This window comes from Lampetra fluviatilis, chromosome 64 (genome assembly GCF_964198595.1).
Source record: "Lampetra fluviatilis chromosome 64, kcLamFluv1.1, whole genome shotgun sequence".
In the NCBI taxonomy this organism is placed as follows: Eukaryota; Metazoa; Chordata; class Hyperoartia; order Petromyzontiformes; family Petromyzontidae; genus Lampetra; species Lampetra fluviatilis.
Window position 1 is genome coordinate 2043718 of NC_136338.1, and position 27955 is coordinate 2071672.

The following is a 27955-nucleotide window of genomic DNA, read 5'->3' on the forward strand; positions in this document are numbered from 1 at the left end:
ACCACCACCGCCGTTGAGGTCCCACCACCACTGTTGAGGTTCCACCACCACCACCACTGTTGAGGTCCCACCACCACTGTTGAGGTTCCACCACGACCACCGTTGAGGTCCCACCACCACCACCATCACCACTTCTGTTGAGGTCCCACCACCACCACCATCACCACTTCCGTTGAGGTCCCACCACCACCACCATCACCACTTCCATTGAGGTCCCACCACCACCACCAATAAGGTCCCACCACCACCGCCGTTGAGGTCCCACCACCACCACCATCACCACTTCTGTTGAGGTCCCACCACCACCACCATCACCACTTCCGTTGAGGTCCCACTACCACCACCATCACCACTTCCGTTGAGGTCCCACCACCACCACCATCACCACTTCCGTTGAGGTCCCACCACCACCACCATCACCACTTCTGTAGAGGTCCCACCACCACCACCAATAAGGTCCCACCACCATCACCACTTCCGTTGAGGTCCCACCACCACCATCACCACCACCGTTGAGGTCCCACCACCATCACCACTTCCGTTGAGGTCCCACCACCACCACCAATAAGGTCCCACCAACCCCACCACCGTTCTTGTATTCACCACATTCAAAAACATTTCTCGGCGTGTTAATTCGTTTGCCGATCCCCCCCCCTGTCCCCGTGCTCTAAGGAGTCGTCGAGGGGGCAGCGGTCGTTGACCAAATCCACGAAACCCGAAAGCTTTCAGAACCACAACCGGAATATTTATTTATTTAAGTTTAGACTCCGCCGAAGGAATGATTGATCTTTGTTTCACAGATGCCTGTCCAGCCTGGGCACGGGGTGGGGGGGCGTTGGGTGATGGGGGTCAGGAAGTTACAACAACAAAGAACACGATAGGAGTGCTAAATAGAGAGATTAAAAAAGAGGGGCGATGGGGTAAACAAATAACTACATATGAATAAATGTGAAACACGTTATTTTATGACTTTTATACGGTACCATTGACGCACGCACAACACGTGGCCTCCCAGCGCCTTACAAGATCATAAACCCGAAGCCTCAACGAAACCCTGAACAGATGTGTGACTGAACAAAATCCTGCACGAATTAAAAATCCCATTGTGTGCAGCTCGGGGCGCTAACCACTGCGCCACCGCTCCCCCTATCAGGCTAACAAAGACAAAGCTCCCCCATGTAGCCTGTGACAGGCTGTTGCGGCAAGTGCCATTAGCGAGTAGCAGCAGCAGAACCTATGAAGGCCGGCACGGTGGCACACGAAGTGGTGGGTGACTAGCACCACCGCCGGACCGCCTTTGTCTCCCCAAAGTGGCGATGTTTACACACCGCACCGGGTATTCGTTTGCTGCTGAGTCGACCTAGGGGAGGCCCAGCACCGGTCGCAGATGATAATCGTCGGCGCACGGGTGAACAAACACGCGCGCGTGCCAGGTCCAAAGGTGGTCGCTGTGATGATGATGGTGGTGGTGCATCAGTAAGTGCGTAGAGATGCGAGCACGTGGTTTTAATTCAAAGAGAGCACACTCGGCTAACGCGGTCGGAAATCCACCACCATCATCACCACCGTCATCATCATCATCGATTACCACCGTCATCATCGAGCCATGGTCAATCCACTGCTGGATGAAGGACGGAGGGTCTCTCCTTCCGAGGCACGATCAAGTTGAATCAAAATCAGAAGCAGATGAAATATTCGTACCGGAGGAATCCGATGAGTTCTAGATTTGAAGCTTTCGTGACTGCAAGTCTTCATATTCTTAGGTTTTTTCGGTAAAGTCACGTAGGTAAAAAATCTAAATTAATAAAAGTAAAATAAGCATAACATAAAAATCACGACGTTTCGGAGGCAACACCAGCTTCCGTCTTCAGGTGGAACCGTCACAGCACGCTTGCTGTATCAAGTAAATGAGAGATTCCAAGGGATACTAGCCCGTATATATACTGGTTGTAGACTAGCCGTAGTCTCAAGCCGCACCTTACCGTAATAATAAAAGTGGGCCGGTCCTGATCCATCCCCCTCCCCTCAACCAGTATACATACGGAGTAGTATCCCTTGGAATCTCTCATTTACTTGATTACAGCAAGCGTGCTGTGACGGTTCCACCTGAAGACGGAAGCTTGTGTTGCCTCCGAAACGTCGTGATTTTTATTTTATGTTTATTTTACTTTTATTAATTTTGATTTGTTACCTACGTGACTTTACCGAAAAAAACTAAGAATATGAATCCGATGAGCTGTAAAGCTCTTTTTCGACAGATGTCCTCCTCCACGGTGGAGTTGTTTTGTCGCTCACCACTTTGGCTGTGACTCCGTGCTTAGTCTCGACCATTGGTCCACGTGAACCCAGTTAGGGGACGTGTTCTTGTCAAAGCAGGTACACCAACGGTCACAACGGATGGCATGAAAAGTGACGACGATGACGACGATTATTATGATGATGATGATGACGACGACGACTATGATGATGTCGCCGCCACCACCGCCACCACCACCACCGCCACCACCCATCGCCGCCGCCACCACCGCCACCACCGCCGCCACCACCGCCGCCACCGCCGCCGCCACCGCCGCCACCACCACCGCCATCGCCACCACCACCGCCGCCACCACCACCGCCACCACCACCACTCATCGCCACCACCACCGCCACCACCGCCCACCGCCGCCACCACCACCCACCACCGCCGCCACCACCACCCATCGCCACCGCCACCACCGATACCACCACCACCAACACCACCACCGCCGCCACCGCCACCACCCATCGCCACCACCACCACCAATACCACCACCACCACGGACACCACGACCGCCATCACCACCACCGCCACCACCGGTAACGATTATCGTGAAGCGGTCCTGGACCCTGGCCCCCCTCTAGGTCGACTTGGCCTCAAATGACTTCATGGCGCGGTTGTGTAATAATCGGCAGTGGGGAGACAAAGGCGGCCGGTCGTGGTTTTTCGGGGCCATGGCAAGCGGCGTCACGTGTCATTCCCGCCGACCTTCACGGGTTGCTGCTTTTCACGTTTCTGTTTGTGGCGATTGCACCCGATTCAAGAGCCGAGTGGCTCACAGGCAGAGGTCGCAACCGGGTACCCGATACCCGTACCCTACCCGATACCCGGCTAGCCGTATCCGGCCGGGTACGGGTACCAGTTTGCGACAATGGTGCGGCCGGGAACGGGTACGGGTAGGCCGTGAGTCACTGGTGAGTCACCATTTGTCACTCATTTCCCAACGTCTTGTCTCTTCTCACAATTCAAGTTCCTAGAATCAACCCACCCGCGCCTGCAACATGGCTTCATCCCAGAGGTCGCAATCAGGTACCCGATACCCGTACCCGGCCGGGTACGGGTACCCGTTTGCGACCCTGGTGCGGCCGGGTACGGGTAAGGAATCAAAACCCGTTTGCGACCTCTGCTCACAGGGCAATGCCTAATACATGGACTGAACTGAATGCTCGCCAACAGAACTTGCAGTGAAAAGTCTGTCGAAGGCGATACGGGGGGAGGGGGAGATCTATGCCATGTGATGGCGAGTGGGAGAGTGTGAGCAAAGCTTGCGGGTTCCATTGGGTGACGAAGGAGATACAAACCGTGGACTATTGAAAAAAAAGAGGGGAAAAGAGAGAGATGATGAGAGAGAGAAAGAGGGGAGGGGGAGAGAGATGATGGGGAGACTTTTAAACAACTTTTATTGCCGCCAGCAGCAACAGCACTGGAGGCGATTTCGATTAGAAACACAAAAAGTCACCAGCAAACACAAATGAAATATTAACGCTACAAATCCACGCGCTGTGGCGCTAAAAGCACCGCGCACAACACGAAAGAAAAGCCACGTGGTGGTGGTGGTCATCGCGCACGGCACGGTGACGAGCGAACGCTTCAGAAGAGAGAGGAGAGGGAGATGATGGAGAGAGAGAGAGTGGGGAGGGAGGGAGCTGATGGAGGAAGATGATGGAGAGAGAGGGAGGGAGCTGATGGAGGGAGATGATGGAGTGAGCGAGAGAGTGAGCGAGAGGTGGGGGTTTACATAAAGCAAAGTTATTATTTAAAAAAAAATTACGAAATGATGAACGAAGCAAAGTGCCGAATACACCGAGCATCTTCTTGTTTCCAAAAAAAAAGAGAGAGGGGAGGGAGGGAGATGATGGAGGAAGATGATGGAGAGAGAGAGAGAGAGGGGAGGGAGGGAGATGATGGAGAGAGAGAAAAATGAGAGGAGAGGGAGGGAAGGGAGAGAGGCAAGCTTTGCAAGTGGAGTGGCTGAGAGGGGTGTGTGTGGGGGGGGGGTCTTTGCAGCTGACTCAGGGAGAAGCCGTGAGGTGGTGGAGGAGGGGGAGAGCTGTCGAGGGGGATGGGGGGGAGAGAGATGAGAGGGTGGGGATGAGAGGAGGAGGAGGGGGGGTGAGGAGATTGGTGGATGAGGGAGGGACTGCACGTGGAGTGTACGGGGAGTGCTGCTTTTGTGGTGGAGGAGTTTGTGCCGTGCCGTACACTCGCCGCGCTCCGGATTTGGAGCTGCTGCTGCTGTTGTTTGTTTGCTGTTGTTGCTGTTGTTGTTCGCTGCCCTTCTCGGCCGAGGCTCGTTCGTGGCGCCGCGAATAAGAAGCGAGAGAGCGAGTGGAGAGTAACTTCAGCAGCCATTGGAGGAGAGCGGAGAGGGCGAGAGAGAGAGAGCGTTCCTTTACCCTCCCTGCAGGCAGTCCCGGCGCCTTTGTGCTGCTGGTTACCAGCCTCGTCTCACCCACCACTCACCCACCACTCACTCACTCACTCACCCACCACTCACTCACCCACACTCACCCACCACTCGCTCACCACTCACTCACCCACCACTCACCCACCACACTCACCCCACTCACTCACTCACTCACCCACCACTCACCCACCACTCACCCCACCACTCACTCACCCACCACTCACTCCACTCACTCACCCACCCACCACTCACCCACCACTCACCCACCACTCACCCCCACCAACTCACTCACCCAGTGCATCTCTCTCCCCACTCGTCCCCCCCCCATGTACCGCCGTCTATCTCCGCTGTGTCTCTCTTGACCCACCGTGATCGACTCTTCACCTGGTTGGGACTCGCAGTTGAACCCCGTTAGTCTCCCGTGTCCCCCCGTGTCTCCACGTGTCTCCCAGTCCTGTACCTTCCCCCCCTCCCTCCCGTGTCTCCCTGTCCTGTACCCCCTCCCTCCCGTGTCTCCGTGTCCCACTTGGCCCCCTTCTCCCTTCGCTCCGTGTCCCCAACAACCACAACCACCACCAGCCACAACCAACTACAACCACCAACCACCAACCATGGCAAGTGCCCTGCAACGCACCCCAAGCAAGAAAGCCTTTCAGAGTCTGCTCAGGTGAGTCTGCGTCTTCTTCCGCCTTCACAGTAAACGCGACGTTCAGCCAACGTCGGGACAACGTTGAGCCGACGTTGGGCCATCGTTGGGTCAACGTTCGGCCGAAGTTGGGCCGGCATTCGGGGAACGTTCGGCCTACGTTCAGCGGTTTACCTGGCCGCCCTTCTCCGTCTCTCGTGTTGTGGTTGTATATTTGTGGGTTTGTTTTTTACATTCGGCTGCTCCTACTTCTGCCTAGGGTTCGACTCGCCCTGAAAGTTTCGCTCCATCTCCCTCGTACCGCCTAAAACCTAAGCGCGGCCCCCGATCGGAATCTGCGTTCATCCTGGAGGAATCCGATGCGCCGTAAAGCTCTTTTGAGCCTGCTGATCAATTGCATGGGGTGGGGAGGAGGAGGAGGATTGCAAGTGGGGAAACTGCAGGGGCCGTTGTAAGGCGCGCAGAGCCGCGAGACGGGCCAGCAGATTGAAGCAAAGCACGCGCCGGATTCTTGAATCCATCTGTGCGGCGGCGGCGCTTTGAACGTTATCTCTTCCTCGTACGGTGCGCGTTGTTTTCTTTCTTTCAAAACCTTGGCGCACCGTACCGCCCCGTCCCCTTACCCACAACTAGGCCAGCGATTAATGAACGATAAACGGTGGACGGAACAACCCACATCTGACGCCAGAATCGCTACGCTTTGGCTCCACGACTTAGCCCACCCGTGGGCCCGTGGCTCACGAAAGGGACTGATGCCCCTGATTTCACCGCCTCCCCTCCCCCCCATCATCATCGGTACGGTTGCCACCTTTTTCAGTCCACGCGCGCAACCGGTGTATGCCGTGCGCAGGCGGTTAAGAAGATATCGGAACAGCTGGAGCCAAGAATCGCAGCGTCTTAAGTGGTGGATTTTTAAGCAAAATTGGCACTTTAATGAAAAAAAAACAAGGCTGATAGACTTCCAAAGAACCCATACTCTTAGATTTTTTCGGTAAAGTCACGTAGGCAAAAATAAAAATAAATATGAAAATTAAATAATAAAATGATAGAAATAATAATAGAAATAAAATAAAATCTAGAATTCCAAAGAACCGGCCGGTTAAATTTCGATTTAAAGCTTTCGTGACTGCAGGGATTCATCTTCTTGGTTCTTTCGGTAAAGTCACGTAGAATGGAAATAATAAAACAATAAAAATAAAACATAACAAAATAATTCTCACGACGTTTCGGCCAAAACGCAAGCAACCGTCCTCAGGTGGAGAACAGGTTTCACGTCGTGAGAATTATTGTATTATGTTTTATTTTTATTATTTTATCATTTCCATTCTACGTGACTTTACCGAAAGAACCAAGAAGATGAACCGGCTGGTTGACCCAACCCAAGCCGGGAACATCCCTTGGAAAACCGGGACGCGTGGCAACCGCAGTCACCCGTGGCTCCACCACCCCTGATCCCGTAAACGTCATTCGCTCTTACCGATGGCCATCGTGGCACCGACTTGTCTAGGCCCAGGGCTGGCAAATCTCCCAGTAATTACAGGATTAGCCGGTTGTACCACCTGCCCGGAACATTGGTATATGGTCCAATAAAAATGTGCACGCCAAGACTTGGGTGTAGAAACTGTAGGTGGGTGGGTGGTGGTGGTGGTGGTGATGATGGATTATCCATACTTTGAGCCGTGACTATGATTATATTATCGATGATGATGGGTGGTGGCACTTGTGTATGTTGAACTCTTTTCGCACCGTACGTAGCCAACCGTGGCTAATTGGAGGTGCGGCGGGGGGGGGGGTAAGAAACTAAACACAAACATCAGCTCTCAAGAAATTCGTTTTCAAAAGTGCATGGCTCCAGTGGCGTCCTAATGTTGGAAGGCAGAACGTTCCAGACGGCCGCGGAGGCGCATCTGATGGTGATGATAGTGATGGTCGTGATGGTGGTGATGATAATAATGATGATGGTCGTGATGATGGTGATGGTCGTGATGATTGTGATGATGATGGTGATGATAATAATGATAATGGTGGTGATGGTCGTGATGATGATGGTGGTGATGATGGTGATGATGGTGATGATGATGGTGATGTAGGTGATGGTCGTGATGATGGTGATGGTGGTGATGATAGTGATGGTGGTGATGATGGTGATGATGGTGGTGGTGATGGTGGTGATGATGGTGATGGTGGTGATGATGGTGATGATGATGATGGTCATGATGATCGTCGTGATGATGATGATGATGGTGATGATGATGGTCGTGATGATGGTGATGATGATGGTCGTGATGATGATGGTGATGATGATGGTCGTGATGATGATGATGGTCGTGATGATGGTGATGGTCGTGATGATGGTGATGGTCGTGATGATGGTGATGATGATGGTCGTGATGATGGTGATGGTGGTGATGATGATGGTCGTGATGATGGTGATGATGGTCGTGATAATGATGGTGACGATGGTGATGATGGTCGTGATGATAGTGGTGATGATGGTGAATGGAACGCGTCGGAGAGGCCGACCATCACCGAGGAGATGGAGCGATGGAACCAGCTCCTTGCGCTGGTGCAGGTTGAATTGTTGGATTTGTGAGAGGGCGGTGGCTTAGAGAGGCTCTTTATCCAGCAGTGGATCGAAAATGCCCGACGGTGATGACGCTGCATACCTGCAAGATAATTTCGCCCCATCCCGAACGATTCCACGAATTGCCACGTGCGGTGCAAACCTCCCGGATATTTATTTTTACCCCCCAAATTTTTTTTTTGCTTTTCGGTTCGAGGCCATCGCTTGCCAACGCAGCTCTGCATCCCGTGGGGCTTTGACAAGTCCACGTGAGGCTAATTGGACGGCACGCGGGAAAGCGCAATTGGAAGAAAAAAAATTAACCCGTAAAAACAAAGTTTTTCACTATAAATCCTTTATATGCGTGGCATTGGTTTTATTTTATTATTCATTTCTGTTTTTCTTGAGTAAGAGTTTCATTTTTATCACATTGGTATTTTAAATTAAATATGAATTTTTTTTTTCCCTAAAAAGTGGAAAATTTTGGAAAAAAATTTTCGCGAAAATAAATTGTCACGCACAACGAGTCTGTGTGCAAAATGTCAGCTCGATTGGATCACGGGAAGTGGGTTAAAAAACGACCGAAAGTTTTGCACGGTCCTAAGCAAGCAAGCAAGTGAACTTAATATAATGGATTTAAAAACGACCGATTTGCTCTCTTTATTATTACTGAACAATTATCAGGCAGTTAAACTTCGATTTAAAGCGTTCGTGACTAGCAGGGATTCATCTTCTTGGTTCTTTCGGTAAAGTCACTTCATTCAGACGCTGTCTTTCCGACAGCCCTGTTCTTCACCTGAGGACGGCTGCTTGCGTTGTGGCCGAAACGTCGTGAGAATTGTATTTTATTATGCTTTATTTTTATTATTTTATTATTTCCCTTCTACGAGACTTTCCGAAAGAACCAAGAATTATCAGGCATTTGCAAAAACAACAACAAAAACGTCTCCCTGCACACTACTTGCAGCTACCGTGAGAGTAAGAATCGCATTTAATGAATGAATGGATGTTACAGTACCCTATTGTAGCGTGGTTGGCATGGATTTCGGGGACGAGGAATGAAATTCCCTCCCCCCCATCTCCCCCCCCCATCTCCCCCCCTCCATCCCCCCCCATCTTCCCCCCCATCTCCCCCCCCCCATCTCCCCCCCCATCTCCCCCCCCCATCTCCCCCCCATCTCCCCCCCCCCATCTCCCCCCCATCTCCCCCCCCCCCATCTCCCTCCCCCCATCTCCCCCCCCCATCTCCCCACCCTCCCATCTCCCCCCATCTCCCCCCATCTCCCCCCCCCCATCTCCCCACCCTCCCATCTCCCCCCATCTCCCCCCATCTCCGAGTATCGGGTAGGGTACGGGTGTCGGGTACCCGGTTGCGACCTCTGCCTTCGCCTGGCTTTTTATGAGCCACCACATTGGGGCGCTAGGAGATGTTGACTACCTCGCCTGGTGTACAGGAGGTCGTGGGTTCAATCCCGACCCTGACGCCTGCTGCTGTATATTTGGAGTTTGTCTCTCATCACCATCACGGTGGCTAGGAGATGTTGACTACCTCGCCTGGTACGCAGGAGGTCGTGGGTTCGATCCCGACCCTGACGCCTGCTGCTGCTGTACATTTGGAGTTTGCGTGTCTCATCATCATCACGGTGGCTAGGAGATGTTAACTACCTCGCCTGGTGTACAGGAGGTCGTGGGTTCGATCCCAACCCTGACCGCCTGCTGCTGCTGTATATTTTTAGTTTGCGTGCCTTTCTCTCCCCGTGGTCGCCGTACGATTTTTCTCTGTGTCCTCCGGTTTTTCCCCTGCACGCGTAGAATCAACACCTTGCTTTTAGTGTATTTGGCTCCTGCTAGACATTTCCACACGACGACGATGATAAGATCACTTCGTTGAGCAATCATATTGTGATCGCCAGCTCGCTTCTAGAGCTGCTAAATCGTAGCTCAGCGAGGCCTTTACCTGCGTAAAGTAAAACAAAGAGAGGTGAATTTCGATTTAAAGCTTTCGTGACTGCAGGTATTCATCTTCTTGGTTCTTTCGGTAAAGTCACGTAGAAGGGAAATAATAAAATTATAAAAATAAAACATAATAAAATACAATTCTCACGACGTTTCGGCCACAACGCAAGCAGCCGGTCCTCAGGTGAAGAACAGGTCTGTCGGAAAGACAGCGTCTGAATGTTGCTGTCTTTCCGACAGACCTGTTCTTCACTTGAGGACGGCTGCTTGCGTTGTGGCCGAAACGTCGTGAGAATTGTATTTTTTATTACGTTATTATTTCCCTTCTACGTGACTTTACCGAAAGAACCAAGAAGAAAACAAAGAGAGTTGAGTTTGGCCAGCAGCCTTAGCTGCCCGACACACCTCGAGCTCATTCGCAGGCTTCCATCTTCGCAGTTGACCTTCTTTGGCAATCCACGCGGTCATTATTCCCAACGAATTTGGCTCAATTCCAGCTTGCCGGTGCTACCTGATGACCCACTTTGCACCGCGTGAGAGTGAGCCCCGCGCGCGCGCGCGCGAGCATCTATGTGTAATAAAATCCGTGCTGCCCTGTGGCGTGGACAACAAAGGGGGTTGGGGCACATGCGAAGGTTACTTCGGCAGTTGTTCTATGACATCATCTTCCGGGGTGGGCGAGGGGTGGGGGAGGGGGGTGCCGTTTCTGGGGTGCCAAGGTCACATTGCAACGCTGCCTTGAGTCGATTCGCAATTAACGGGAGTGGTTGGTTTTGGGGGGGGGGTGGTTTGGGGGGGGTGGTTGTTTTGGGGGGGGGGGTGGTTGTTTTTGGGGGGGTGGTTGTTTTGGGGGGGGTGGTTGTTTTTGGGGGGGGGTGGTTGTTTTTGGGGGGGGGGTGTGGTTTTTTGGGGGGGGAGTGGTTGTTTTTAACGGTGACCCGACAAATACGAATCTGTGTCATCTCGTGTCTCTCTTACCCCCAATGTGACCCCCCGTGTCTCTCAATGTCTCGCACCTCGCCTTGTCTCCCTAGTTCGCCCTCCGAGCCACCCCGTGTCTTCCCCAGTTCTCCCGTCTCTCCGTGCGTTCTCCTGCCTCTCTCTCTGTGTCATCTCGTGTCTCTCTTACCCCAATGTGTACCCCGTGTCTCACCCATGTCTCGCACCTCGCCGTGTCTCCCAGTTCACCCTCCGAGCCACCCCACGTCTTCCCCCATCTCTCCCGTCTACTCCGCGTCCGCAAGCCCCCCACCCCCGTCACGCCGCTTTGTCCCGCTCGAGTTCGCTGACTCACCCCGGTGCGATGGGGTTTTTTTGTTTCTCCGGCAGCTTAACCGCGCGAGCCGGACGGACATTCTCACCGCCGCAAACCGCAGTGCATTGACGGGGTGCGTCACGGCACCCGCCCCCCCCCCCCCCGTGATATTCGCTTGATGCCCGGTGAATCTTTCTCTTGGATGGGAATCAAATTCGCCCTTTTCTTGAATCGTCGGAGCGTTTGGGAATCGGAACGATGGGCCGGAGAGAGTTGTTGTTATTGTTGTTGTTGTAGTGACCTGCGGTGTGGCGGGTGAGCGGGTGAGCGGTGTCATAACCTGGGGGGTGGTTGGTTTGCCGAACACAGGTGTGGGGGTGGTGAGGTAGTGGGACGCTCGGCGTCTCCGTCTGAGTCGTCAAATCACACGGGTGGAGGAAGCATCAATGAGGGAAGTTCACGTGAACAGTAGCCACGGTAGTAGCGATAGAAGAGGTGGTGGGTAGGTGGGTGGGTGGGTGAGTGAGTGGGGGTAGGTGGGTGGGTGGGTGAGTGAGTGGGGGTAGGTGGGTGGGTGGGTAGGTGGGTGGGTGGGTGAGTGAGTGGGTGGGTGAGTGAGTGGGTGGGTGGGTGAGTGGGTAGGTGGTTGGGTGAGTGAGTGGGTGGGTAGGTAGGTGAGTGGGTGGGTAGGTAGGTGGGTGAGTGAATGAGTGGGTGGGTGGGGTGGATGGGTGGATGGGTGGATGGGTGGATGGGTGAGTGAGTGGGTGGATGGGTGGATGGGTGAGTGGGTGGATGGGTGGGTGGGTGAGTGAGTAGGTGGGTGGGCGAGTGTGTTGTTATGACCTTTAGTGTAGCAGTTGGTGCGTTGCGCTAAGAACCCGACGGCCGAGTTGGATTCCTGCTCACGACCAACACCAGTGACGATTATCTGAACCGGTCCTGGGCCTCTCCTAGGTCGACTCATCCTCAAACTTGCACCTGGTGCGGTGTGTAAACATCGTCACTGGGGAGACAAAGGCGGCCGGGCGTGGTGCTGGCCACCCGCCCCCTCGTGTGCCGTTCCGGCCTTCACAGCTGCTGCTTGCTAACAGCACTTGCCCCAACAGTCTGTGAAGGCTACACGGGAGTGGGGGAATCTGTGTCTGTTTTTCGTTTACGTTGTTGATGCTGGTGGCTGGACACGGCTATGGGTGAGGCGAGGGTGGACAACTGGTGGCGAGGGTGGACAACTGGTGGCCAGGGTGGATGACTCGTCACATCAACCCGCCGTGCGCATCTAAGAAAGTGGCCGCCGCATACCAAAACGGTTGGCACGTTTGAATATTTTTCACTTGAAGTATTTTTTTTTTAAATTAATATATTTAAAAACATTTGATCCGTGTAATTATTCTGACGACATCCACACGGCGCTATTTCTATTTGCGTCAACAGGTTTTAGCTGACCGCACTGCTGCGTGGGGGAAATCGAGAGTTGGGGGGGGGGGTGTCACACAAGTGGTTGAATTGAGGTGCGTGGACCACATCTCTGGCGGTGGTGGCGGCTCTGGATGGCGTGGGGGGCACGGGGGGGGGGGGCACGTGCGTAATGGAGATGTGTGCGTGTAGTTGTGCGTGCGTCTGTGTGTGTCTGTGTGTGTGGTTGGGTGTCTGTGTGTGAGCGATCCATGGGGGTGACGCGTGTTGGCAGCAGTCAATTAACTCGGGCGAATCGACGTGTGAAAGAGGCTGTCTTGTTTCACGCGTGCGTACGTGTGCGTGTGTGTGCGCGTGTGTGCGCGTGTGTGCGTGTGTGTGTGCGCGTGTGTGCGCGTGTGTGTGCGCGCGTGTGCGTGTGTGTGCGTGTGTGTGCGTGTGTGTGCGCGTGTGTGCGCGTGTGTGTGCGCGTGTGTGTGCGCGTGTGTGCGCGTGTGTGCGCGCGTGTGCGCGCGTGTGTGCGCGTGTGTGCGCGTGTGTGCGCGTGTGTGCGCGTGTGTGCGCGTGTGTGCGCGTGTGCGCGTGTGTGCGCGTGTGTGTGCGTGTGTGTGCGTGTGCGTAGTGGGGAGCGGTGGCGCAGTGGTCAGCGCTACGCTACGAACCCAGCGACCCGAACTCGATTCCCGCTCACGGCCAACACCGGTGACGATTGTCAGAACCGGTCCTGGGCCTCCCCTAGGTCGGCTCAGCCGCACAATGAGTACCTGTTGTGATATGTTAACATCGCCACTAGGGAGACAAAGGCGGCCGGGCGTGGTGCTGGCCAAAACACCCCCTCGTGTGCCGTGCCGGCCTTCATAGGCGCTACTCACTAACAGCACTTGCCCCCAACAGTCTTAGCATCTGCTGAAGGTAAATCCGCCTTTACATCGCAATCTAAATTGCTTTCTAGGGGATCAGATCCTTGCTGACGACCCACAGAGGTTGCCAGAGCTCAGAGGTCGCAACCGGGTACCCGATACCCCTACCCTACCCGATACCCGGCTACCCGTACCCGGCCGGGTACGGGTAGGCCATGAGTCACTGGTGAGTCACCGTTTGTCATTGATTTCCCAACGTCTTGTCTCTTCTCACAATTCAAGTTCCTAGAATCAACCCACCCGCGCCTGCAACATGGCTTCATCCCAGAGGTCGCAATCGGGTACCCGATACCCATACCCTACCCTTACCCGGCCGGGTACGGGTAGGGTACGGGTACAGCCGGGTACGGGTACCCGTTTGCGACCCTGGTGCGGCTGGGTACGGGTAAGGAATCAAAACCCGTTTGCGACCTCTGCCAGAGCTCCATCGTCAGGCACCAGCTGAACCCTGGGGGTCGCTCCTTGAGCCCGTGGTGCTTCTCGTTTGTCTTGAAAGTTAATGTCTGATCCACTAATTGCATTTTCGTTGTTGCGACCGCTGTGCATTGTGAGTTGGGGCCCTCCGTAATCTGTGCCGCACCTCTCGCAGCCCGGTGGTTACTCCACTGCTGGATGACTGCCCTTAGAACAACAACAACCGCAACACTTGAGCAAGCTGCTGCTGGTCGTCGTCGCTGCTGCTTGCTCCGAACTCGGATACCCACCCCGAATTCGATTCCCGCTCACGGCCACCACCACAACCACCACCGCCGCTACCATCGCCACCCTGGTGGTGGTGGTGGGGATAGTAGTGGTGGTGGTAGTGGTGGTGGCTAAACCGCAGCCAACCCCAAACTCTTTCTAAGCTTGTCCCGCGCTAACAGCACTTGCCCCCAGCATCCCGTGCCGGCTACACCCAGAGGGAGGGGGGTGGGCCTTTGTCTTTGTGTCTCCGGCCGGTGTGGGCATCCAAATCGCGGGGAGATGACAGCCACCGACTGATCGACCGACTCCCTCGTGTGCCCCCCCCATTTTTTTTGTGTTTAGCCCTGGGGGAGATGATGTTACGCCATGGGTATGCGTGGCCGATTCACCGGTGATACGGGAGGGATGTAGGAGGGGAGGGTGGGTGTGGTGTGCTTTGTGTGGGAGTGTGACGGCTTGGTGGTGTGTCAGACCTCACAGCTGTAGAGGCGGCACAACGTGGAGGGGGGGGGAGAGAACACAAAAAAAACCTCACCCCCATAAAAAAAAAGAATTCCCCCCAACAAAAAATCCTCAGCTGGCCCCGACAATGGCTTATCGGTACCCGCCACGGTGACATCTGCTACCAATGATTTTCTCGAGCCGTTTGATCTCCGGGTTAGAACCGCGCGCGATAGCAACCGTTCCATCGTAGCTTTGATGTATATTGCCGCAAGCGTTACACGGGCACTGGCCTGCGGTGCGTTTGATAGCGGATTTCGATTTGGCAAGAAATGACGGCCTGTGGTGGTGGTGGTGGTGTTGTTTGACGCGCCCACGGAGGAATTGTGTTGCCGATGACACCGACGGCGATATACGCTGTGCGCCCAGGGTGGTGGACACTGCCCCAGGTGGTGGACACTGCCCCGGGTGGAGCGCATGACCCACACAATGCACCGCACTTTACGCTTGCATGTACAGCCGTACATCCCGACATCCCGCAGACCAAGGCCGCGTAGAGCGAGGGGAACGCCCGCACATGTATCATGGGTCCCATGATACAGCTGCTGCTGCAGCTGCTGTTCTATCATGGGACCCATGATACTGGTGGCATTGCCCTTGTACCGCTCTCCGGTCTGACACTGGCGGTGAGACTGGGCCCTATAGATGGCTACTGCTGTCCACTGCTGAAGGCCAATCGGTGTCACAGACAATGCCCCAGTGTGTGATTATCCTCAAAACTTAGAACTCAATTTTAACCCACTTCCCAATCAGGTATCGACTGCAAACTTGGTATACTTATGTCATACTGATGACAAGACTATATTCTATCATTAAAAATAAAAACTCGATTTTTTTTTCAACATTATTTTTTACACGTTATGTTTCGGCTTGGCTCTAATTGTCCACGCTCAACTGACGTTGGCTGTAATCGGCCACGGCCCCCTTACGTCGTGGCAAGCTTCGGGGGCCACTTCCTGGAGTCGTGGAGTTCTTCCCTTACTAGTACGGTACAATTAATTAAAGCGTGTTTTAAAAAAAGTTTAAAAAAAATCTTACTTATTCAGAAGCGACCTGGCCTCAAATGATGCATGTTCACCGCAATTACTCTCTGTGTGTGTGTGGCTCATGCAGTATCTTGATTAATTGCAAAAGGTTTTGTCTATTCGGTGTCTGAGCATCTGAACACATCTCCTGCTTCAGGATTGCCAGAGAGGCTTAACGCGCTGGTCTTATACTGGTAGGAACCACCTGGTTACACCAGCCCACAGGGGATTATTGTGTCCGTCCGTCGTGCATCCAAAAATGGGAGGGGTGGGGCTGGGTGGAGAGGGGAGGGTGGGGATGGGCTGGGTGGGGAGGGGAGGGTGGGGAGGGGAGGGTGGGGAGCGGCTGGGTAGGGAGGGTGGGGCTGGATTGGGGGTGGGAGGGGAGGGGATAGGTGGTGAGGGGCTGGGTGGGGAGGGGATGGGTGGGGAGGGGCTGGGTGGGGCTGGGTGGGGCTGGGTGGGGAGGAGGGGGAGGGTGGGGCTGGGTGGGGGGTGGGAGGGGTGGGGCTGGGTGGGGTGGGGCTGGTCACCCCGTGGTGCCCTTATAAAACTCAACGTTTAACCTACTCACGCCGGCTAGTGCCCGCCCTCACAGTCGGGCATATTTGCGGAACACACGACGCCGCCGTTGACCCTGGCCAATGACCGAGCAACCCAACGTTCCTACCAGCTCCCTCCGCAGGAGGAATGTGTTGTGATGGCTGTGCCAGTGTTCAAGTCTAGAGTCCGTTTTGTGACACCTTGCCAACACGTCAACCAGAGGCTGCTGCTGCACAACAATAACAACAACCAGACAACAACCTATAGGAGGTTTGGCTGTATAGCAGCAGCAGCAGCAACCGCACAAAGGCAAAGATCCCCCGTGTAGCCTCCACAGACTGCAGGAGCAAGCGCTTGTTCGCAAAGCAGCGCCCACAACATCAGCACGGCACCTTTTCATTTTTTTTTAGGTCGTGAATTAAAATCGGGTTTCTTTTCCCCCAGCTATGTATAATGATGTTTTATGATGTGTTATTATGTATAATGGCGTTGACGAAGCAAGTCACCTGTACAGTATAAATGTAAACACGTCAGCTGGCACGGAGGGATGTGTGGTGATCTTTGACCCCAAGGGACGCCTCCAGTAACCCTCGGGGTAAGGCGCACGGAATGCCAGCATTGTACAGCGTGTGTGTGTCTGTGTGTGTGTGTCTGTCTGTGTGTCTGTCTGTGTGTGTCTGTCTGTGTGTGTCTGTCTGTGTGTGTGTATGTCTGTGTGTGTCTCTGTGTGCGTGTTTCTGCATGGGGAGCGGCGGTGTATTTGTTAGCGCGCTGCGCTATGAACCTGGCGACTATCTGAACCGGTCTTGGGCCTCCCCTAGGTCAGCTCAGCCTCAAATGAGTACCCGGTGCGGTGTGTAAACATCGCCGCTCGGAAGACAAAGGCGGTCGGGCGTGGTGCTGGCCACCCACCCCCTCGTGTACCGTTCCGGCCTTCATAGGTGCTCGCTAACAGCACTTTCCCTAACAGTCTGTTAAGGCTACACGGGGGATGTTTGCCTTTGGCGTGTGTCTTTGAGGGAAAAGTGGTGTGGTGGTTAGCACACTGTGCTTCAAAACCAGTGTATTCACAGCTGAGTCTATATATAAGTATATAAGTCTCTGTGTGAGTCTATGGGTCTCTGTGTGAGTCTGCATCTCTGTGTGAGTATATTAGTCTCTGTGTGAGTCTATGGGTCTCTGTGTGAGTCTATTAGTCTCTGTGTGAGTCTATTAGTCTCTGTGTGAGTCTATGGGTCTCTGTGTGAGTCTATGGGTCTCTATGCAAGTCCATGAGTCTCTGTGTGACTCTGGGTCTCCGTGCGAGCCTACGAGTCTCCGTGACACCATCAACTCTCACCGGCACTTGAGAACCCCCCTTTGATGGCCACGGGGAGGCTCGATGGCTTCTACGTTTCACACCTCGGGGAGTTTACGAGGGTTCGGCCCGCTGCTGCTGCCACCGCCCCTCCTGGCCCACGGAAATCCATGCTGTCGAGCGAGCTCACAGCGGTGGCTTCTGAAGGGTCATCGTCGGGTCCTTGTTGATGAAAGGAATGACGAGGCGTGGTGCCCCCCCCACCACCTCACCTCTCCGGCATGGGTTCAGTTCCTGGCAGTGGCAGCGTGGGCCAGAGGCGTAGCTAGCGGGGGGCAGGGGGGTACATGTGTCCCCGGGCGCCAAAATGAGGCTTACAACGTTACGTCATAATCTTCTTGGTTCTTTCGGTAAAGTCACGTAGAATGGAAATAATAAAATAATAAAAATAAAACATAATAAAATTATTTTCAATTCTCAATTATTATTTTATTATGTTTTATTTTTATTACTTTATTATTTCCCTTCTACGTGACTTTACCGAAAGAACCAAGAAGACGAATCCCTGCAGTCACGAAAGCTTTATATCGAAAGTTACATTATAACTTATTGCGGCGGGCGCGGCAGCCCGAAACTACTGCACAAATCTACACCTCAACCTAAAAGTTTATATATCCCGCCACACACAGCCTACATGTCACGGAATTACATTTTGGTATGTGATTCAACGGGGGGGGGGGGGGGGGGGCGCCAATTTTATAGTTCGTCCCCGGGCGCAAAATATCCTAGCTACGCCACTGGCTCGACTGCGGTGGATGGGCCGCTCGGGGAGGGCGCACCGTGGCCGTGTGCGAGACACGTTTCTTCGACGGAGATGCGAAGCAGCAACTCCAATTTCAACGTGCAAGCAGAGGTCGCAACCGGGTACCCGATACCCGTACCCTACCCGTACCCGGCCGAATACGGGTACCCGTTTGCGACCCTGGTGCGGCCGGGTACGGGTAGGCCGTGAGTCACTGGTGAGTCACCGTTTGTCACTCATTTCCCAACGTCTTGTCTCTTCTCACAATTGAAGTTCCTAGAATCAACCCACCCGCGCCTGCAACATGGCTTCATCCCAGAGGTCGCGATCGGGTACCCGATACCCGTACCCTACCCGATACCCGGCCGGGTACGGGTAGCCGGGTATCGGGTAGGGTACGGGTACGGGTACCCGTTTGCGACCTCTGCATGCAAGTGGTCAAGCCCAGAACAGCAGCAGCAGAAGCAGCAGAGTGCATCACATTCCTGTCAACCCGCACGGTTTAACCCCTTATTCTTGTGCAGGGAAATTGAGTTTTCGGGTCCATACGGCGTAAAGCCGTTTCAATACGGGCAGCGTTTTCTTTTTGGTCTATTTGTTTGTGTTTCTCCTCCCTTGTGATGGGACTTTGTAGGATGAACGTTGAGATTTGCAAGGTGCACGGTGGCGCGTCGGGGTGGGGGGGGGGCCACCTCGGGTGGATGAGAGGCAGTCGAAGGAAACCTCGGATGTAGTTCTATGACGGCATCTTCCAGACGCCATCAACACTTCTTGACACCCTCCCCCCACCCCGCCCTCCCCCGGGGGGTTGGATGCGGCTGCTTTCCGTGACTTCTTGTTCCTCCCCCTCCTCCTCGTATGCCAGCGTGACCCCGACGACAGCACAGTTGGAATCGTGCGATGTTAGATAAAGATAAAGGTTTTGCCGGCTGGCTGGCTGGCCGGCCGGCCGCCCGGCTGGCTGGCAAGTGCGCGGTGGTGACGTCACCGCCGCGGTGCCGTCATCGACATCCCATGAGCGTTGCTGACGTCACCCCCTCGCCCCCCCCCCCCTCCTCAACCCCTCCCCCCTCCTCAACCCCCCCCCTCCCACGCTCCAGCCCGGCAGTTGCGAGTATAATTTCAATAAATAAAAAACAATGATCGAGAGGTGGTTCTCATCTATATTGCCCTCTCTCCTTGTGCTGCTGCCCTCTGCTGCCCATCTGTTTCCTCTTCTGCTGCCCCCCCTCTACGGCTGCCCCCCTCTCTCTACCGCTGCCCCCCCCCTCTACTGCTGCCCCCCTCTACTGCTGCCCCCTCCCTACTGCTGCCCCCTCCCTACTGCTTTCCCTCTCTGCCCCCCTCTCTGCCCCCCCTCTACTGCTGCCCCCTCTACTGCTGCCCCCCCCTCTACTGCTGCCCCCTCCCTACCGCTGCCCCGCTGCCCCCGCAGGCTGACCGCCCAGCGCACGGTGGAGGACGAGGAGGAGGTCGCGCGGGAGCGGCGGCGTCGCGAGCGGGAGGAGCGATCCCGCTCCAGGCGGGACGGCGACGACGCCGACGATTCGGGGGGAGGAGAATGTGGAAGGGGTGGAGGAGGTGGAGGAGGAGGCAGCTACAGCGTCGATGGCGGCGGAGGTCACGGGGCAGCAGCCGTCACCGTGGAGGTGGCGTCGCGATCCAGGTCGGTGATCGATTCTCGTCGTCGCTCGACGCTTTCTTCGTTGTTACCGCAGTTCAGGGGGCCTCAAGCGCTGAGGGGGCCCGGGCATCTCTCTCCCCCCCCCTCTCTCGGTCGTGGGACTCGTAATGGCCACGTCGTCACCAGCCGCGAGATCCGTCACCGCCGAGATCGCGGGGACCGCATTCACGACGAGCGTGAATTTGCCACCGCGGTGGCTAGGAGATGTTAGCTGCGTCGCCCGGGACGCAGGAGGTCGTGGGTTCGATCCCGACCCTGACGCCTGCTGCTGTATGCTTGGAAGCTTGCGTGTCTCTCGCTCTCTCTGTCTCTCTCTCTTCCCGTGGTCACGTGAATTTTTCTCCGGGTCCTCCGGTGTTGCTAACACGAGACCCATACACTGACGCTGGGCCCGTAGACTAATCATGGACTAACGCTGGGCCCGTAGACTAATCATGGACTAACGCTGGACCCGTAGACCAATCATGGACTAACACTGAATCCGTAGACTGTTCATGGACTAACACTGGACCCGTAGACTAATCATGGACTAACACTGAATCCGTAGACTGTTCATGGACTAACACTGGACCCGTAGACTAATCATGGACTAACACTGGACCCGTAGACCAATCATGGACTAACACTGAATCCGTAGACTGTTCATGGACTAACGCTGGACCCGTTGACCAATCATGGACCCACGAACTAACACCGACTCGCCATCTTGCGGGGGTCGCAGGGTCGATGCCCCGTGCCCCCCCCCCCCACCGAGCTGCCCCCCCTGCCCCCCCCCCTGCCCCCCCCCCTGCCCCCCCCCTGCCCCCCCCTGCCGTGAATGTTACTCCCAAACCCCTTTGTGAAGAATCCGCTGCACCACAACAAAGCCACGCTTTGTACTGTACACTGTACACCGTAATTGAAAACCTCGGCAAGGTCCAAAGCTTGGCCCTGGGACCAGGAACAAAAAAACCAACCAACCTCCAACCTCCGCCCCCCCCCACACCAACCCGTAGATGGGATTCCGTTTGAGTTACTCATTAAGGATGACGCGGGATAACGTTGTTCGTGTTTCGTGCCTTTGTCTTTATAGGGACTCGCCGACAGGTCTGTTCAGTTCTAGATTTGAAGCTTTCGTGACTGCAAGGATTCATATTCTTAGGTTTTTTTCGGTCAAGTCACGTAGGTAAAAAATTCAAATTTGAAAAATAAAAATAAAATAAAAATCCTCACTTGATACAGCTATCGTGCTGTGACGGTTCCACCTGAAGACGGTGGCTTGTGTTGCCTCCGAAACGTCGTGATTTTTATTTTATTTTTATTTTACTTTTATTAATTTAAATGTTTTACCTACTTGACTTTACCGAAAAAACCTAAGAATAAGGTCTGTTCAGGCCATGGGGGGTGGGTGGGGGGTCTTTGTTTGTCTTCATGGGGAGCGGTGGTGCAGCGGTTAGCGCGCGGCGCTACGAACCCGGCGGCCCGAGTTAGATTCCCGCTCGCGGCCAACACCCATGATGGATTATCTGAACCGGTCCTGGGCCCCTCCCCCTAGGTCAACTCGGCCTCAAATGAGTACCTGGGTGCGGTGTGTAAACGTTGCCACTGGGCAGACAAAGGCGGCCGGGCGTGGTGCTGGCCACCCACCCCCTCGTGTGCCACCGTGCCGGCCTGCATAGGCTGCTGCTACTCGCTAACAGCACTTGCCCCGACAGTCTGTTACAGTCTACACGGGGGACCTTTGTCATCTCAGCCAGCCCACCCTTGGCACCGGGGTCTGTCCCGAGACCTCCCGTCGGCGAGCCTTTGACACTTCACGTGATAGGCTCAAAGTGCACTTGGCCTGGCACAGGCGCCGTGCTGACGTCACCGTCACTGAGTGACGAACGGCGGCTGTATTTGAATTGGTGTTCATCTTTGTGGGGGGAGGGGTGGCGCAGCGGTTAGCGCTTTGCGTTGCGAAACCGGCGCCCCCAAGTTCGATTCCCGATCACGGCCAACACCGGTGACGATTATCTCAACCGGTCCTGGGCCTCCCCTGGGTCGACTCGGCCTCAAATGAGTACCTGGTGTGGTGTGTAAACATCGCCACTGGGGAGACAAAGGCGGTCGGGCGTGGTGCTTGCCTCCCACCCCCTCGTGTGCCATTCATAGGTGCTCGCTAACAGCACTCGTCCCAAAAGGCTGAGTGTGAGTGTGCGTGAGTGTGATTGTGAGCGCGAATGTGAGTGTAAGTGTGAGCACGAGTGAGCGTGTGTGAGCGTGAGTGAGCGAGTGTAAGCATGTGTAAGTGAGCAAGTGTGAACATGCATAAGTGAGCATGCGTGAGTGTGAGTGAGTGAGTGTGAGTGTGAGCGATTGTGAGTGAGCGTGAGTGTGAGCATGCGTGAGTGTGAGCGTGAGTGTGAGCATGAGTGTGAGCGTGAGTGTGAGCGTGAGTGTGAGCGTGAGTGTGAGCGTGTGTGTGAGCGTGAGTGTGAGCGTGAGTGTGAGCGTGAGCGTGAGTGAGTATGAGCGCGCATCAGTGTGAGCGTGAGTGTGAGCGTGAGTGTGAGCGTGAGTGTGAGCGTGAGTGTGAGCGTGAGTGTGAGCGAGTATGAGCGCGCGTGAGTGTGAGCGTGAGTGTGAGTGAGTGTGAGTGAGCGTGAGTGTGAGCGTGAGTGTGAGCGTGAGTGTGAGCGTGAGTGTGAGCGTGTGTGTGAGTGTGAGCGTGAGTGTGAGCATGTGTGAGTGTGAGCGAGTGTGAGCGAGTGTGAGCATGCGTGAGTGTGAGTGTGAGCGTTGCCACAACGACCAAAAAAGCCCTCCGCAGCCCAAACTATTGCAAATTAAATTTACGAGCGGCGAGGGACGCCGTTCGTTTCCTGTGCAGAATAACCCGGGAACTGCACTCCCCCCCACCCCTCCTCCCCTGATTTATCTATCACCATCAGCACTGCTAGATGACGGCTTCCCCGAAAATATAAAAAAAACTGTTTTTTGTCATCCCGGGTAAGGCCCAATGAGCTGTGTAGATTTTTTTCAGAAGCGACCTGGCCGCCAATGATAGCTCAGCCAAGTGGCTTATCATCGTGTGGAAATGTATAGCAGCCAAATGCTCAAAACGCACCTTTTTATTCTAAATGTGGAGGGAAAAACTGGAGGACCCAGAGAAAAATCCACGCGATTATGGGGAGAACACGCAGACTCCAAATATACAGCAGCAGGCGTCGGGGTTGGGATCGAACCCACGACCTCCTGCACACCAGGCGAGGTAGTTAACATCTCCTAGCTACCGTGATGATGATGAGAGACGCAAACTCCAAATATACAGCAGCAGGCGTCAGGGTCGGGATCGAACCCACAACCTCCTGTATACCAGGCGAGGTAGTTAACATCTCCTCGCCACTGTGATGATGATGAGAGACGCAAACTCCAAATGGTTCGATGCCCGGAGCGGGCGCCATTTCTGAGTGGGCTCTGCGTGATCTCCTGCTGTTTTCCGCAGAGTGTGAGCGACGGCAGAGCTGCGTTGATGTCGCGCCTCTACCACCATCCCCGGCAGCACCCACCCTCCACCCTGGCGGTGGATCCCGTGTAAAATGCACGGGCAGTGCTAGTTTATTCCTAAATAAACACATTTTTACCGAAAGTTTTATTCTAATTGTTGCTGGCTTATAGCAGTGTTTCATATGGATACAAAGATGATTATCATTATCATTCATCTCAATTCTAATACGCCCTTGAAATGCCGCGGTTGAAATGCCACGGGTAAAATAGCATGGTGGAAATTCCAAGGGTAAAATGCCACGGTTGAACTACCACTGTTGAAATGCCACGGTTGAAATGCCACTGTTGAAATGCCACAGGTAAAAGTACCACGGTTGAAATGCCACAGGTAAAATGCCACAAGTAAAATGCCATGCTAGAAATGCCACTGTAGAAATGCCACTGTAGAAATGCCATGGTTAAAATGCCACAGGTAAATGCCACTGTTGAAATGCCACTGTAGAAATGCCACTGTAGAAATGCCACTGTAGAAATGCGCACGGTTAAAATGCCACGGTTAAAATGCCACAGGTAAATGCCACTGTTGAAATGCCACGGTTAAAATGCCACGGTTAAAATGCCACGGTTTAAACGCCACAGTTGAAATGGCACGGGTTGAGGGTCCCTGCAAAGACCAGATGCTTCTCTACAACCTCAACCGCTGTCCCCCCCCTCTCGCATCGTTCCAGATCGCAGGCCGTGAAGCCTTCGTCTCCGATCGCTGCCGGGGTCAAGGGTCGGAACACCGATGAAGACGACGACGACGACGACGAGGGCTTCTCCGAGCGCAGGCGGCCGCGAGCGTGAGACGCGCGACGACGGCGCCGGCGAAGATGTGGCGCCGGCGGGAGGAGCCACCTCCCCCACCTCTTCCACCTCGACGTCGGGCGCCATCCGGGCCGTGGGGCAGCGCGAAGAGCGGAAGAAGGAGGAGCGGGAGAGGGAGGAGGGAGGGAGAGAGGAAGAAGAGGAGGGAGAGGGGAGAGGAAGGAGAGGGGAGGAGCGGGAGAGGGGAGGAGCGGAGAGAAGAGGAGGAGGCGGAGAGGAAGAAGCGAAAGGAGAGGAAGGAGAGGGAGGAGAGGGAGAGGAGGAGCAACGGGGAGAAGGAAGAGAAGGAGGAGGCGCGGAGAGGAAGAAGAAAAAGGAGAGGAAGGAGAGAGAGCAGAGGGAGAGGGAAGAGCGGGAGAAGGAGGAGGAGGAGGCGGAGGCGGAGAGGAAGAAGAAAAAGGAGAGGAAGGAGAGGGAGCAGAGGGAGAGGGAAGAGCGGGAGAAGGAGGAGAAGGAGGAGGAGGCGGAGAGGAAGAAGCGGAAGGAGAGGAAGGAGGGGGGGGGACGATGCCCGAGCACGAGAAGGCCGAGGAGTGGAAAGGGAGAGGGGGCCGGTGTGAAGAAGTTCTCGGTGGGCGACGAAGGCCGAGATGACAAGTTGACAGCCGCAGGTGACTTGCCGGTGAGATGGGATTTTTTTTTATGACACATTTCGTAAATTACCGTTTGGTTCTGTCGGTAAAGTCACGTGGGTAGAAAAAACTTCTCCCCCCCCCTCCAGCTGCCGCAGCCGCCCCTCCTCCTTCGAGTCGTTTGACTTTTTCCAGGAACCGCGGCTCGTGGAGGTAATGGGGGGGGGGTGATGGTGGTGGGGGGCTGGGGGGGAGAGAGGGTGGGGGGGGGGGCTTGTTCTGTCTGCGTGTCCTCTCTCCTCCTGTCTGACCGCGCGCGCGTGTGTGTGCGTGTGTGTGTGCGTGCGTGCGGCGTTGTCCCGCGGTGTTTGAAACAGGTGCAGTCTAAACTTCTCCAGTTCATTGTACCCCTGGCTGCATTTGCGCACGCACGCACGCTTCGCATCGCTTCGCACACACGGACTCACACTCGCTCGCACACAACGGACTCGCGCGCGCGCTCGCACACTCACGGTCACTCACCGCGCACGCAACGAGAGCCGCCATTGGCCAGTGAGTGGCGGTGATGGTCACCATGGTGCTTGTGCCAGGCCTGGTGCACTCAGAGGCGATGTGAAGTGTGGAAGGCTCGCCAACAAGAGGTCACTCACGGGGACAGACCCATGGGTTGGCTGAGATAATAACAATAATTTAGTTTGACTAGCGCCATGCATGCAATTGCATCCCGCAATGCTGCACATCAATTACCCAGTTCCGTACACAAACAATAAAAACACTGAAAGATGCACCACCTGTGCCCCCCTACTGTGCCAACTCGCTGTTTTAGCTGCCCAGCGCTCCGCTCGTTGTTGTGAGCGTCGCTCCTCCGCCCCTCCGTTGTTGTTGGATGGAGGGTCGACTGCCTCCAACCGCCCAGTAGCGTCCTTCACGAGCCCTCCTCCATAGAGGCCGATCTTGACACACCGCTGGTACCAGTCAGCGGCTGTGTTGGCATCCTCCACAACCGCATCTGTCCATCTCTTCTCCAGCCCGCGCCGCACCCGTTTAGCTCAGGCTATCCGGCCAAACAGAAGCTGCTTTGGGCATGCCGTGGCTGGGCATGCGGGCTACATGACTCAGCCGCATAGCTTGCACGCAGCGTTACGCAGCAGATGAAAAGATAATGCCACTCGACTGACTCGGCGTGATACCTCGGCTGCAAAACCGGAGTTGGTCATGAGCACACTGCCCACGCATGTTAACGTCTCCACTCTGTCCGCAACTGCCCCATCACTCACGTGCAGCCGAGGGAGCGGGACATCTGATGATGTAAAATACCCAGGCAGGTGCTTTGATTCTGTGGGGCTGATGGCAAGGCCCCATCTGTTGGTAGCATGCTCCAGGTTCAGCAGAGAGTCCGCATCACAAAATACGTGCAAAGACAAAGCTCCCCCGTATAGCCTCAACATACTGTTGGGGCAAGTGCTGTTAGCGAGCAGCACCTATGAAGGCCGGAACGGCACCCCGAGGGGGCGGGTGGCCAGCACCACGCCCGGCCGCCTTTGTCTCCCCAGTGGCGACATTTACACACCGCACCAGGTACTCATTTGAGGCTGAGTCGACCTAGGGGAGGACCAGGACCGGTTTCAGATAATCGTCACCGGTGTTGGCCGTGAGCGGGAATCGAACCCGGGTCGCAGGTTCGTATCGCGGCGTAGCGCTAACCGCTGCACCACCGCTCCCCTGGCTTTTCCCTCGCGGACCTCTCCGTCGGCACACCTGAGCTCACCTGATCTCACCTTCGTTCGACCTCTGAACCAGCGCTCGATTCCAGCCGTCAACAGGTCCGGATCACCATTCCGGGAACTCTACTGGCACCCCCAGCCGCATTCCGTCTCGTCCTCACGAGGCACGCTGTGTCCTCGGCAGGATTTATTGCAATGGTAGCGGCTACAGCGGTATGGCATTGTTATCGCGGGTGGGACGTTCCTTGTGGTGGTGGTGGTGGTAGTGCCTTACGCCGATATGATCCCTCGGGGACTCTAAGCCAGCCTGGGCAGCCCGGCGGAAAAATATCGAGTGAGAAATGAAGCTCTGCCTCACACCTGTACCTTGTTTCTACCTTGCCCACTGCCCCCTGCCCTCTGACCCTTGCCCTCTGTCCTCTGCCCCTTGCCCTCTGCCTCTTGCCCTCTGCCTCTTGCCCTCTGCCCCTTGCCCTCTGCCCCTTGCCCTCTGCCCTGTGCCTCCGTTCCCTCCGCACCCTGCCCTGCGCCCCGCTTTCCCCCGCCTACACCACCCCCCCCCCGACCCCCACCCTCTCGGCCGTCGTGATGTCACAGCGAGGAGGGACAGGGCAGCGGTCCGTGGGTCGCCTGGGCAGCAGCTCGGGGAGCGCGCGAGGAGGAGGAGGGAAAAGGTGGCAGCAGCAGCAGCGTCTCGCACGACGACGCCAGCGGCGTGGAGCGGGTGGAGCGGACGGAGCGGGCGGAGCGGGCGAGCGTGGCGAGCGTGGCGCTGAGCCCTAGCACGCCGGAGGGCGGCACCAGGTATGGTCGCCGGTGACGTCGCGTGCCCGCCGGTGTCGCCCGCTCACCCCCCCCCCACATACCTCCCTCCGCCGCCGTGAGCTCGTCTCCCACACTCGGGGGGAGTTTCACTCACCAGGCTTTGATCGACGCACAGGCTGGTGATGTGGGTGGGTGGATGGGTGAGTGGGTTGGTGGGTGAGAGGATGGGTGAGTGGGTTTGTGGGTTGGTAGGGTGGGTGGGTTGGTGGGTTGGTGAGTTAGTTAGTGGGTTGATTGGTTGGTTGGTGAGTGGGTTGGTGGGTGAGAGGATGGGTGAGTGGGTTGGTGGGTGGGTGGGTGGGTGAGAGGATGGGTGAGTGGATTTGTGGGGTTGGTGGGTGGGTGGGTTGGTAAGTTAGTTGGTGGGTTGGTTGGTTGATTGGTTGGTGAGTGGGTTGGTGGGTGAGAGGATGGGTGAGTGGGTTTGTGGGTTGGTAGGTGAGTGGGTTGGTGGGTGAAAGGATGGGTGAGTGGGTTTGTAGGTTGGTGGGTGGGTAGGTT

General features: G+C 55.4%; 2 protein-coding genes across 3 annotated transcripts in view; both read left to right on the top strand.

Annotated features, from left to right (window-relative positions):
* LOC144951929 (uncharacterized) overlaps positions 1-24449 on the top strand; it is a 36769-nt gene extending 12320 nt beyond the window's left edge. The window contains exons 1-3 of one of the 2 annotated variants that reach the window (XM_078882286.1): positions 4423-5373; positions 19750-19980; positions 24195-24449. In XM_078882286.1, coding sequence (XP_078738412.1) covers positions 5318-5373; positions 19750-19980; positions 24195-24312 — 405 coding nt within the window. In that variant the 5' untranslated portion in view covers positions 4423-5317 and the 3' untranslated portion in view covers positions 24313-24449. Of the gene's footprint in view, positions 1-4422; positions 5374-19749; positions 19981-24194 lie in introns of those variants that run through there. The other variant, XM_078882287.1, reaches the window with a different exon arrangement.
* Positions 24450-24840: 391 nt separating this feature from the next.
* LOC144951897 (uncharacterized) overlaps positions 24841-27955 on the top strand; it is a 36103-nt gene continuing 32988 nt past the window's right edge. The window contains exons 1-3 of the mRNA XM_078882243.1: positions 24841-24904; positions 26706-26793; positions 27227-27433. Coding sequence (XP_078738369.1) covers positions 24841-24904; positions 26706-26793; positions 27227-27433 — 359 coding nt within the window. The remainder of the gene's footprint in view (positions 24905-26705; positions 26794-27226; positions 27434-27955) is intronic.